Raw genomic sequence first — 12,801 nt, 5'->3', positions numbered from 1 at the left:
TTAGTGTGGGAAGGTTTGAGGTTAGAGAGTGTGAAATACTGTTCTCTGAGATTGTGAAAGTGACTTCAGAAGAAAGAATTTATCTTCTGGGTAGTTTTGTGAGTCTATTTTAGATTTATGTCTCTGGTTTATAGTACAGTCAGTCAGCGAGGTGTGTACTTGTTTCTCCCAGCAATATTGAACAACTGTGGTGCTGGCACTGAGAAGGCATGTGTTACAGAGCTTGCTGGACAGTGATGGTAACAGTGATCCGTAGAGTGTAGCCTGGGTAGGGAGGAAGTGAAGACAGGAGGCTGACAACAGATGATGGGAGTGGAGGAGTCAGTCTTGATGAAGTGGAAGAAAGTTTGCAGTGGGTGGAAGGAATGGTTTAAAATAAGTGAGCTGAGAGGATCAGCAGTTAGTGTTTTCTGACACCCAAGTCAAACATGAAATGTAATGTTTTTTTCCAGACCATCAGTCAGTTCTGTGACACCACCCGGTTAACCAACAGTTCAATCCTATTCTGACACTAATTCTCCAGAGTTAGCATCAGACTCCACAGGTTAAAGGGTCCAGTCCCACAAGTCTGCCCTCATTTCAGGGGGCAGTTTCGAGTCCTGGGGACCACCCATATTTCTTTTCCGTGGGCTATAAACCAGAAGTTCCTAAGACCCCCCTCCTCAGGTTTGATAATCATTAGAGTGATTCACAGAACTCCGCAAAGCACTTTACTGTTGCCTATTTATTGTAAAAGATACAACTCAGGAACAGTCAAATAGAAGAGATGCATAAGAGAGTGTGGGTGCCCTTGTGGGAGCACCACCCCTTGGCACATTAATATGCTCACCAACCCAGAAACCCTCCAGGTCTGGTTCAGGAGTTTTATTTTTATAGGGGCGTGGTTGCCCCTTTTTATTTTTATAGGGGTGTGGTTGATTGTACCATTGTGTGTGTGTGCTCAGTTGCTCAGTCATGTCCGACTCAGCCCGCCAGGCTCCTCTGTCCATGAGATTTTCCAGGCAAGAATACTGGAGTGGGTTGCCATTTCCTTCTCCAGGGGATCTTCCTGTCCTAGGGATCAAACCTACATCTCTTCCATCTCCCGCATTAGCAGGCAGATTCTTTACCACTGCGCTACCTGGAAAGCCAGATTGTATCATTGGCCATTGGTTATTGCACTCAATCTCCAATCCTCACCCCACCCCTTCCCAAGGGACAGGTTGCTCACTAAAGTTGACCAAAATGTGATCATTTTGGGAGAAGCTGTTTTGAAAGCCAAAACCCTGATGTTCAGAGTTTGATTTGTCTCAGAGCTACCCACATTATGGTTTATATTGCTTTGATGCAGAGCATTCTTACGTCACTGCCCCATTTTATCTTCATGACATACCCATGAGCAGGGGCTGGTATAATCTATTCTACAAATAAGACTAAAGAGCAGATGAGATTAAGTGACTGTAGTCATCTGTCTAGTTTATATTTGACAGCAGCCCTACATTTTTCACTCCTAGTCTAGTGTTCTTAGAGAAGGAAATGGCAACCCACTCCAGTGTTCTTGCCTTGAGAATCCCAGGGACAGGGGAGTCTGGTGGGCTGCTGTCTATGGGGTCGCACAGAGTCAGACACGACTGTAGCGACTTAGCAGTCTAGTGTTCTTCCTTTTATACTATACTGCCTAATGACTATCTGTTACTCCTTCCTAGGGAGATAGGCAAAAGAATTTCAAATATTTCTACCAACTCCTAATAAGACAGGTCCTGCAGTTTCCTCATCTTGAGGAACTGCAGGGTCGAGATCAGCCTTGGTTTCGAAGGAAGGTTATGGTTTCTGTCCTTTGTAATGAGGGTGATCTCATAGTACTGCTGCCTCTGTTCTAAGCTCCTGGTAATACACAGTCTTAGCCAACCAGTTTTCATAATGAAGGAAAGGACTTGGGATGAACTGCACACAAGAATCCTTTTTTTAAACATCTTCTTTGGAAGAAGATGAATCAGTTTGACCAAATTCTTTTAGAAGTGTGCAAGGGTAAAGGGTATTTTAATACTGAATTTCCTTAGAATTAAGATTCAGGATTATCTACTTAGGTGTAATGTTAAACCTAAGAGGCCATGAATGGGAGGAGGAAACAAACTGAATGAAAGTAAAACTTAGCCTTGTTGAGGGAACTTTGAAGATCTTTCTTCATGTGTAACGTGATGGCTATTTCCTTCATAATCTTGTAACACAAGCCAGTATAGAGCCTTGGCTGCTATGAGAAAGTTGTGAATGATGGAGACCACATATGGATTGAATGATTCTAAAAGATGAGATCATTGCATTTGAAAGTTATTCATGCTATTTCATGCTAAAAAAAAAAAAAAAGTTACCTGATTTGTCCAAAATAATTGTTATCATGTCTGTAGAAAGATAATTCTTTAACATCAAATGAATGTAGAACCGAAATGAGATCTTTTCAGAGTTAAGAAAGGGTATTTTGGAGCTAACCAAGAAGAGGTGACCGAAGCTGGTATTTTTTAGAGAAATGTTTAAGGGGCATGGTTGAGGCAGTGGCCCCTTCAGAGGGTCTGTCTCTAGGAGCTTGTGCTTCTGGATCACAGTGCTGATTTCCTTGAGGAATCCGCGGTTCACTCTCACATACGTGGTATTTCTGTGTCTCCTCCAGGGACAGGACCAGATGGCAGAATCATCAAGAAGGACATTGACTCTTTTGTGCCTACTAAAGCTGCTCCTGTGAGTTCTATTTGGCTTTTAAATTCCGGTTGCAGTTTCCTCTGCAGAGTGCTTTGTCCAGCCTGTTAGACCCTTGCATACAGTGAGTGAAATAGCTTAATCAGTGCTGTGTTTTCTTTGTCTGATTTTACTGGCTGACAGTACATAAGTATGAGTGTGTTGTTATTCATATACAAAGGTGCTACGGTGATGGTTTAGATGCTAAGTCATGTCCGACTCTTGAAATCCCGTGGACTGTAGCCTGCCAGGCTCCTCTGTCCATGGGATTCTCCAGGCTAGGATACTGGAGTGGGTTGCCATTTCCTTCTCCAGAGGATCTTCCCGACCCAGGAATTTAACCCTGGTCTCCTGCATTGCAGGCAGATTCTTTACCAACTGAGCTATGAGGGAAGCCCCAAAGATGCTATACTACATTGAAGTTCTTCGAAATTGTTTTTGTTTTTTTGAGTAGAGGTACTAAATTTTTCCTAACATATTATCTCACTCAGACACTATTTTTAAAAGCATGCTTGACTTGGATTTGAGTTTTATGTGGTTAATTAGTCCACAGAGGGATTAAATCCACATAGTCAACTCTGATTAGCAAAGGTGCTAAGATAATCAGCTGTAAGTAAGGATAATGATTTAGTTATTTAGATGTTTGCTTTAAAATGAAAGATTTGTCGCTATTTTTTATTGACATTATTCAGGAAAATACAATACCTTCTTTGTATTTATCTCAATCTTTTCAATTTAAGAATGCTTTGTTTTTCCTGAGGAAAATATTGCAAAAAAAATTGTTTTGATATAAACTAGCCATAGAAAAATGACACTTAAAATATGATTACCCAATTCCAAGTATGAAAATTAAAAACAACTTTTAAACAAGCACAGTCCAGATCTGAGTCCCTTTTGCTCCCTTGGGATAGAAATAGTTATTTTTCTATAAGCCCTTTAATTTTTACTTTGCCATATGTAAAAGAATCACTAACAGTAGTTCACACTTGCTGATGCTAAGACTAAGCCACAGTTACTAAGAACCTTTTTACCTCTCTCTAGACTCCAGCAGCCGCCGTGCCTCCCCCAAGTCCAGGAGTGGCTCCAGTTCCTACAGGTGTCTTCACAGATATCCCAATCAGCAACATTCGCCGAGTAAGAGTATTACCATAACTCCAGACCTCAAGCTGTTGGGGGCATCCTTACTCTGATTGTTCAGTTGTATTCATCGTTTAAAACACTAAGAAGAGACTTTTTAAAAATTGTAGATCTTTGATGATTCATTTAGTAGATGTTTGGTTTGGCCAGTTGAATTCTTAGAATACACAAACCCTGTGTTCTAATTAAATAGTATTACAGGGGGCTAAGTTGTGCTACAGTCCTACATCTTTCAGTTCTAATAATATATCGGGTAAGCATCACCAGGGAGCAGGATAAAGGGGCAAACAGAGCCCTGAATAGATAACGTCTCATCTCAACTCAAGATAATTGATTTTTTAATCTCTTTTCATTTCAGGTCATTGCACAGCGGTTAATGCAATCTAAGCAAACCATACCTCATTATTACCTTTCTATTGATGTAAATATGGGAGAAGTTTTGTTGGTACGGAAAGAACTTAATAAGGTAAAAGGTCCGGAAATTCCACCTCTATAAATTCTAAAAATCTTGGTTTCCCTCACTGAATATTTACATTTTTGTCACTGTATTGTATTTTGTTATAAATGCCAGTTGATGATGGAAAGTGGATGTCATCTTAATTTTAACTTGCAGAAAATATCCTGGAGAATTTTCATTTCTAACCCTTGATTAAAGCTTATCATTAAAGTCGACTTTGCCATGGATCCATTTTAGCCTAACATAGTCACTATGATTCTTTGAGACTACTTGGGTCTCTTCGGGTAGGTAAGAAACAGTGTGTTTGCTTTGTCTTCATACCTACCTAGTGCTTAGTTATTTTGTAACTTACAGACGCACCTAGAGCACCCCTTGCTGCTGCTAAGTCACTTCAGTCGTGTCCGACTCTGTGCGACCCCTTAGATGGCAGCCCACCAGGCTCCCCCGTCCCTGGGATTCTCCAGGCAAGAACACTGGAGTAGGTTGCCATTTCCTTCTCCAGTGCATGAAAGTGAAGAGTGAAAGTGAAGTCGCTCAGTCATGCCTGACTCTTAGCGACCCCTACCAAGCTCCTCCATCCATGGGATTTTCCAGGCAAGAGGACTGGAGTGGGGTGCCATTGTCTTCTCCGAGAGCACCCCTTAGCAGGAAATTTAACAGTTGTAATGGTCTACGTTAGAAAAGATGAAAAAGAAATGACTTTTGGTTTCTTTTCATCCTTTTTACCTCAGGACATTTGTATATTCATCCCCTCCCACCTTCTCAAGATTATATAGTTTCAGTCTTCGCGAAGAGAACTTAAGAAACTATAGTGATTTCTTTCTTTTGCAGATGTTAGAAGGAAAAAGTAAAATTTCCGTCAATGACTTCATTATAAAAGCTTCAGCTTTGGCATGTTTAAAAGTTCCTGAAGCAAATTCTTCTTGGATGGACACAGTTATAAGACAGTAAGTATAACCCTTTTAGGGAAGGTGTGTTCTGTATCTATCTATCTGTCTATCTATCTATCTATCTATATATATATATACACACATCAGCAGGTTTTTTTGTGTGTTGTCTAATGTATAAGTAGGAGTGCAGGGAATAAGAAGAAACAATGCAGAGTGGGAGATGATTTCCATAGGCAAAACAACTTGAAAACAACATAAAACTGCTTCTGAGACCATGCCAAATTTAATCAGTAAAGACTACAGATGCTTAAGAGTTCCGGGAAGGGAGATGAGTGTACAGATATGTATAATTAAATTGATAATGACTCTCACAAGGCAGGATTGAGATGGTTTTGTTCACCAATTAGTTCTGCTAAACTTTAGTGGTGGCAAAATTGAAAGCAAAACCAAAAAAGCAGTATCTGTTAATATTACGGTATTATGTGACTGGCATGGTGCTTAGTGTCTTTCAAGTGTTGTCCCATTTAATTCTTAGGACCGCCTTATGAGGTAGGTGCTTTTACTCCTATTTTCCAGATGAAGAAATAGGCTCAGTAAGTTGAGTTACTCCCTGAGTTCATATGTTAGTAAGCAGCAGAACTGGGATTGGAACCAGGATTCTGACTCAGTCTAGCCTTTCTCTACTACGTAGATGGTTTTGTATTATTAAATTTTTATTACAATAACAGTATATACTTTATAATATTAATTCGTGGCTTATGGTGACCTGCTCAGCCTTTATCTGAGATCCACTCCCAAGAGGCCAACACAGCCTTTATTTAAACTATTATTTCTTTTGGTATTTACCTTTATATTTCTTTGGGCTTCCCTGGTGGCTCAGATGGTAAAGAATCTGCCTGCAATGCAGGAGACCCAGGTTTGATCCCTGGGTTGGAAAGATCCTCTGGAGAAGGAAATGGCAACTCACTCCAGTATTCTTGCCTGGAGAATTCCATGGACAGAGGAGCCTGGTGGGCTGTAGTCCATGGGGTTACAGAGTCAGAAATGACTGAGTGACTAATTTTACTTTTCATATCTTTCTTTTTTTTTGATGTGTTCACTTACTTTAATAACACTACATTTACCATTTTATCACCATGGAATGTGAATTCAGGTTAGATAGGAGAATTTCATCAGTACAGCAAAGCAAAGTTTGTGGTATACCAAAGTTTGCATACTGTCTGACCAAACCAGCTTGCTCATAAATCACTTCCATTATAGGCAATTTATTTAACTTATGATTCTTTTAGAGAAAATGAACATACTGCACACATTTTAAGTGTTTTTCATTTACCTTTGCATTAGCACTTAGAATGCACATTTCTATTTCAAAATAACATTTAAAATTATTCTAATATAACAGCAGGAAAATATAATTTTGCAATTACAAAAGAGCTAAAAGGGATCTACAATTAAGTTATTCTCATGTTTACAACTACGATTCTAAAATAAGTTATACTTCAAAGTGGCTGTTACCAGCTTTTTTAGGTTTGGTTTAAAAACACACACAGACTTTCAGGGAGGTTTATAACGTTGTATTCCATGCCGTGTTCTGAAAGGGTTCCTCAAGAGCCAACCAGCCCTTAAAACAGTACTTAGTCCATAAGGCAGTCAGAGAATTTTAAACTAAGTGGGGTAAATAGGATTCCTACATTACATCAAAAGCATATGATTATTCTGCAGCCACTGGGAGCATTTTCAGGATTGGCATGTTGTCTTCTTCAAAACTAATTTCATCAGAAGGGTTTAAGAAGGTGGACACGTAACACTAGCAAATATATTTAAAAGTGACATGTTTCTTTTGTGCTAATCTGACTCCCCTGAGTGACCTAGCTAGTGAACTAGTCACCAGTAACTTGGTCACCAGGCAAATCAAGCCTGCAAGAAAGGAAGCCAGTATTCAAATTACCATGTTCTTATCTGACCCAAATAATTTATTTTCAGCAGAAACATATAACCTCAATATGAGATGTCTAACTAAAGCAAGCACTGCCAAGACCAAGATGGCATCTCCTCTTCTAAGGTTTAGGTTTTGCCCAGAATTCTTGATACGGGGAATCGCCCATATCAAGAGCCATTGCTCCCACAACAAAGCCTTGGACTGCCACACGCATGTGGGTCAGGTGAACAGACAGTATTTCTCCTGCTCTTCCATATATGTTATCCATATGCAATGATTGCTGCAAAACGTGCCATTCCAGTGGGAACAGATGGTGCCTCTCTAGGTTTTCAGATGAGTGTAGATCCCTGATCTTCATCATATGAAGAAAGAGAAGCGTGTCGCTTGACATGGTGGTTGAAGAATCTTAGACAATTACAGGACGTTTCAGGTTCCTACTGGCTTCTGACCTGGCTCCCACATGTGCCGTCTACCTTCATATTTCTACATAACATTTTTCTGTTGCCTTTTTGTCAGTTTTTCATTTCATTTATCACCTTTCTGTTTAAGAAGGTTAAATTTTAGCTTTTTTGTACCCTCTTTACAAACACATATACACAACCCATCATCCAACCAGATTGATTATAGTATAGATTTTTAAATTGCTTATCATCATTTCTTTCTGAAGTTTCTTTCAGAAAAAAAAAAAGTTTCAGTTTCTATCTGAAACTCCCCAGGAAAACTAAACGTTTCCCGAGACTGAAAAATGGTTTACTGATTCTGATTTTCGTCTTGGTTACCCTGCCATTAGAGAACATCTGAGGGTCTTACTATTCTTTAGAGACTATATTAGTTTTCTAGGGCTGCCAGTACAAATTACCACAAAATTTGTGGCTTAACAAAAATTTACTCTCCTAGTCCTGAAGGTTAGACGTGTGAAATTAAGGTATTAGCAGGACCATGCTCCCTGCACAGGGTCTTGGGAGAACTCTTGCTTGTTCTCTCCAGCTCTGGCGGCTTCGGGCATTCCTTGGCTTGGGGCTGCATAGCTCCAGCTTCACATGGCCTTCATGTGTCCGTGTCTTCCCTTCTGTCTCTTACAAGGACAGTTGGCATTGGATTTAGGGCCCACCCAGATAATCCAGGGTGAACTCATCTCAAGGGCGTGAGTATATCAGTGAAGACCTTTTTACTAAATATGGTCACATTAATAGACTCTGGGATTAAGACATATACATAGCTTTGAGAGCACGGTTGTGAACATTTGACGACAATTCTTTGTACTGACATATGTCTTCATTTCTTTTGGGTAGACTCTTTGGAGTGGAATTGCTGGATTGTAGGGTAAATTTATGTTTAACCTTTTAAGAATATCTGAAGGAAACACTACTTAGATGAAAGGATGGTGGTTGCAGCTCAAGTTCTATGAATTATTTATTAATCCTTACCAAATGCCCTTCATTTATTTGTTCATACAGCTATTTAACAAATATTTATTGAACATACAGTGTTAACTGGATTTTGTTGTTGTTCAGTCGCTTAGTCTTGTCTGACTCTGTGCAATCTCATGGACTGCAGCACACCAGACTTCCCTGTCCTTCACCATCTCCCTGAGTTTGCCCAAACTCACATCCTTTGAGTCAGTGATGCCATCCAACCATCTCATCCTCTGTCGCCCCCTTCAGCCCTCAGTCTTTCCCAGCATCACGGTCTTTTCTAATGAGTTGGTTCTTCGCATCAAGTATTGGAGTTTCAGCATCAGCCCTTCCAATGAATATTGAGGATTGATTTCCTTTACGATTGCCTGGTTTAGTGATGAACAAGATAGGAAACACCATCCCTACTCTATTAGGAATATTTTTAAACATTATTGTAATAACAGGATAATTTAATTAAGAAAGCAGTGCTGCTGTGTGATACCTTGGCCAGAGCCCAGCTGTGGTAGCTGCTGAGTGTCACTGTAATATTAGAGCAGGTCCCTATGTTTGCAACTGGCAAAAGCCTGCTGCCTCGGGCCAGCTTGGGCACACTGAGGGGTTTGGTACCCATAATCTCCAAAGAGCTGGAGTTCTTTTTTCATGTGAAGTTTTAATTTTTCTAAGTTGAAGGATAGTTGATTTATAATATTAGTTTTAGGATTATGACACAGTGATTCAGTGTTTTTGTGTATTGTACTCCCTTATAAGGTATTACGAGATAATGGCTATAATTCCCTGTGCTCTATAATATATGTTTGTTGCTTATCTATTTTATACATGGTAGTTTGTATCTGTTAATCACATATGCCCAATTCGTCACTCTGCCCTTTCCTCTATCCTTTGGTAACCACTAGTTTTTTTTCTCTGTTTCTGTTCGGCAAGTATATCCATTTGTATTACTTTTTACATTCCACATATACAATATACAGTATTTGTCTTTCTCTGATTTATTTCCTGAAGCATAATATTCCCTAGGTCTATCCATGTGGCTGCAGATGGTAGAATTTCATTCTTTTTTTATGGCTGAGTAATATTCCTATGCATGTGTATATGTGTGTGTGTGAGTGAGTGAGATGTCTGTTGTCTGTTGATGGGCACTTGGACTTGGGTTTCTTCCCTATCTTTAATTGGTATGTTCATTTTTCTGGATATATATACCCAGGAGTGGAATTGCTGGATCATATAATCAGATCAGATCAGATCAGTCGCTCAGTCATGTCCGACTCTTTGTGACCCCATGAATCACAGCACACCACGCATCCCTGTCCAACACCAACTCCCGGAGTTCACCAAGACTCACGTCCATTGAGTCAGTGATGCCATCCAGCCATCTCGTCCTCTGTCGTCCCCTTCTCCTCTTGCCCCCAATCCCTCCCAGCATCAGAGTCTTTTCCAATGAGTCAACTCTTCACATGAGGTGGCCAAAGTACTAGGAGTTTCAGCTTTAGCGTCATTCCTTGCAAAGAAATCGCAGGGCTGATCTCCTTCAGAATGGACTGGTTGGATCTCCTTGCAGTCCAAGGGACTGTCAAGAGTCTTCTCCAACCACAGTTCAAAAGCATCAATTCTTCAGCGCTCAGCGTTCTTCACAGTCCAACTCTCACATCCATACATAACCACAGGAAAAACCATAGCCTTGACTAGACGGACTTCTGTTGGCAAAGTAATGTCTCTGCTTTTGAATATGCTTTCTAGGTTGGTCATAACTTTCCTTCCAAGGAGTAAGCGTCTTTTAATTTCATGTCTGCAGTCACCATCTGCAGTAATTTTGGAGCCCAGAAAAATAAAGTCTGACACTGTTTCCACTGTTTCCCCATCTATTTCCCATGAAGTGATAGGACCGGATACCATGATCTTCATTTTCTGAATGTTGAGCTTTAAGCCAACATTTTCACTCTCCACTTTCACTTTCATCAAGAGGCTTTTTAGTTCCTCTTCACTTCTGCCATAAGGGTGGTGTCATCTGCATATCTGAGGTGACTGATATTTCTCCCGGCAATCTTGATTCCAGCTTGTGCTTCTTCCAGTCCAGCGTTTCTCATGATGTACTCTGCATATAAGTTAAATAAGCAGAGTGACAATATACAGCCTTGACGTACTCCTTTTCCTATTTGGAACCAGTCTGTTGTTCCATGTCCAGTTCTAACTGTTGCTTCCTGGCCTGCATACAGATTTCTCAAGAGGCAGGTCAGGTGGTCTGGTATTCCCATCTCTTTCAGAATTTCCCACAGTTTATTGTGATCCACACAGTCAAAGGCTTTGGCATAGTCAATAAAACAGAAATAGATGTTTTTCTGGAACTCTCTTGCTTTTTCCATGATCTAGCGGATGTTGGCAATTTGATCTCTGGTTCCTCTGCCTTTTCTAAAACCATCTTGAACATCAGAAAGTTCACGGTTCACATATTGCTGAAGCCTGGCTTGGAGAATTTTGAGCATTACTTTATTAGCGTGTGAGATGACTGCAATTGTGCGGTAGTTTGAGCATTCTTTGGCATTGCCTTTCTGTGGCATTGGAATGAAAACTGACATTTTCCAGTCCTTTGGCCACTGTTGAGTTTTCCAAATTTGCTAGCATATTGAGTGCAGCACTTTCACAGCATCATCTTTCAGGATTTGGAATAGCTCAACTGGAATTCTATCACCTCCACTAGCTTTGTTCGTAGTGATGCTTTCTGAGGCCCACTTGACTTCACATTCCAGGATGTCTGGCTCTAGGTCAGTGATCACACCATCGTGATTATCTGGGTCATGAAGATCTTTTTTGTACAGTTCTTCTGTGTATTCTTGCCATCTCTTCTTAATATCTTCTGCTTCTGTTAGGTCCATACCATTTCTGTCCTTTATCGAGCCCATCTTTGCATGAAATCTTCCTTTGGTATCTCTGATTTTCTTGAAGAGATCTCTAGTCTTTCCCATTCTGTTGTTTTCCTCTATTTCTTTGCATTGATTGCTGAAGAAGGCTTTCTTATCTCTTCTTGCTATTCTTTGGAACTCTGCATTCAGATGTTTATATCTTTTCTTTTCTCCTTTGCTTTTCACTTCTCTTCTTTTCACAGCTATTTGTAAGGCCTCCCCAGACAGCCATTTTGCTTTTTTGCATTTCTTTTCCATGGGGATGGTCTTGATCCCTGTCGCCTGTACAGTGTCACGAACCTCATTCCATAGTTCATCAGGCACTCTATCTATCAGATCTAGGCCCTTAAATCTATTTCTCACTTTCACTGTATAATCATAAGGGATTTGATTTAGGTCATACCTGAATGGTCTAGTGGTTTTCCCTACTTTCTTCAATTTCAGTCTGAATTTGGCAATAAGGAGTTCATGGTCTGAGCCACAGTCAGCTCCTGGTCTTGTTTTTGCTGACTGTATAGAGCTTCTCCATCTGTGGCTGCAAAGAATATAATCAATCTGATTTCGGTGTTGACCATCTCGTGATGTCTATGTATAGAGTCTTCTCTTGTGTTGTTGGAAGAGGGTGTTTGTTATGACCAGTGCATTTTCTTGGCAAAACTCTATTAGTCTTTGCCCTGCTTCATTGCGTATTCCAAGGCCAAATTTGCCTGTTACTCCAGGTGTTTCTTGACTTCCTACTTTTGCATTCCAGTCCCCTATAATGAAAAGGACATCTTTTTTGGGTGTTAGTTCTAAAAGGTCTTGTAGGTCTTCATAGAACCGTTCAACTTCAGCTTCTTCAGCGTTACTGGTTGGGGCATAGACTTGGATTACTGTGATATTGGATGGTTTGCCTTGGAAACAAACAGAGATCATTCTGTCGTTTTTGAGATTGCATCCAAGTACTGCATTTTGGACTCTTTTGTTGACCATGATGGCTACTCCATTTCTTCTGAGGGATTCCTGCCTGCAGTAGTAGATACAATGGTCATCTGAGTTAAATTCATCCATTCCAGTCCATTTTAGTTCGCTGATTCCTAGAATGTCGACATTCACTCTTGCCATCTCGTTTGACCACTTCCAATTTGCCTTGATTCACGGACCTGATATTCCAGGTTCCTATGCAATATTGCTCTTTACAGCATGGGACCTTTCTTCTATCACTAGTCACATCCACCGCTGGGTATTCTTTTTGCTTTGGCTCCATCCCTTCATTCTTTCTGGAGTTATTTCTCCACTGATCTCCAGTAGCATATTGGGCACCTACTGACCTGGGGAGATTCTCTTTCAGTATCCTATCATTTTGCCGTTTCATACT

General features: G+C 40.3%; 1 protein-coding gene and 1 pseudogene across 1 annotated transcript in view; one reads left to right on the top strand and one right to left on the bottom strand.

Moving 5' to 3' along the window:
- Positions 1 to 12,801, top strand: part of DLAT (dihydrolipoamide S-acetyltransferase) — a 34,944-nt gene that overhangs the window by 15,663 nt on the left and 6,480 nt on the right. The window contains exons 8-11 of the mRNA XM_027563764.1: positions 2,645 to 2,712; positions 3,751 to 3,843; positions 4,205 to 4,312; positions 5,135 to 5,250. Coding sequence (XP_027419565.1) covers positions 2,645 to 2,712; positions 3,751 to 3,843; positions 4,205 to 4,312; positions 5,135 to 5,250 — 385 coding nt within the window. The remainder of the gene's footprint in view (positions 1 to 2,644; positions 2,713 to 3,750; positions 3,844 to 4,204; positions 4,313 to 5,134; positions 5,251 to 12,801) is intronic.
- Positions 6,225 to 9,160, bottom strand: LOC113905968 (annotated as a pseudogene).

This window comes from Bos indicus x Bos taurus, chromosome 15 (genome assembly GCF_003369695.1).
Source record: "Bos indicus x Bos taurus breed Angus x Brahman F1 hybrid chromosome 15, Bos_hybrid_MaternalHap_v2.0, whole genome shotgun sequence".
Lineage (NCBI taxonomy): Eukaryota > Metazoa > Chordata > Mammalia > Artiodactyla > Bovidae > Bos > Bos indicus x Bos taurus.
This window is presented reverse-complemented; position numbering and strand designations above follow the sequence as displayed.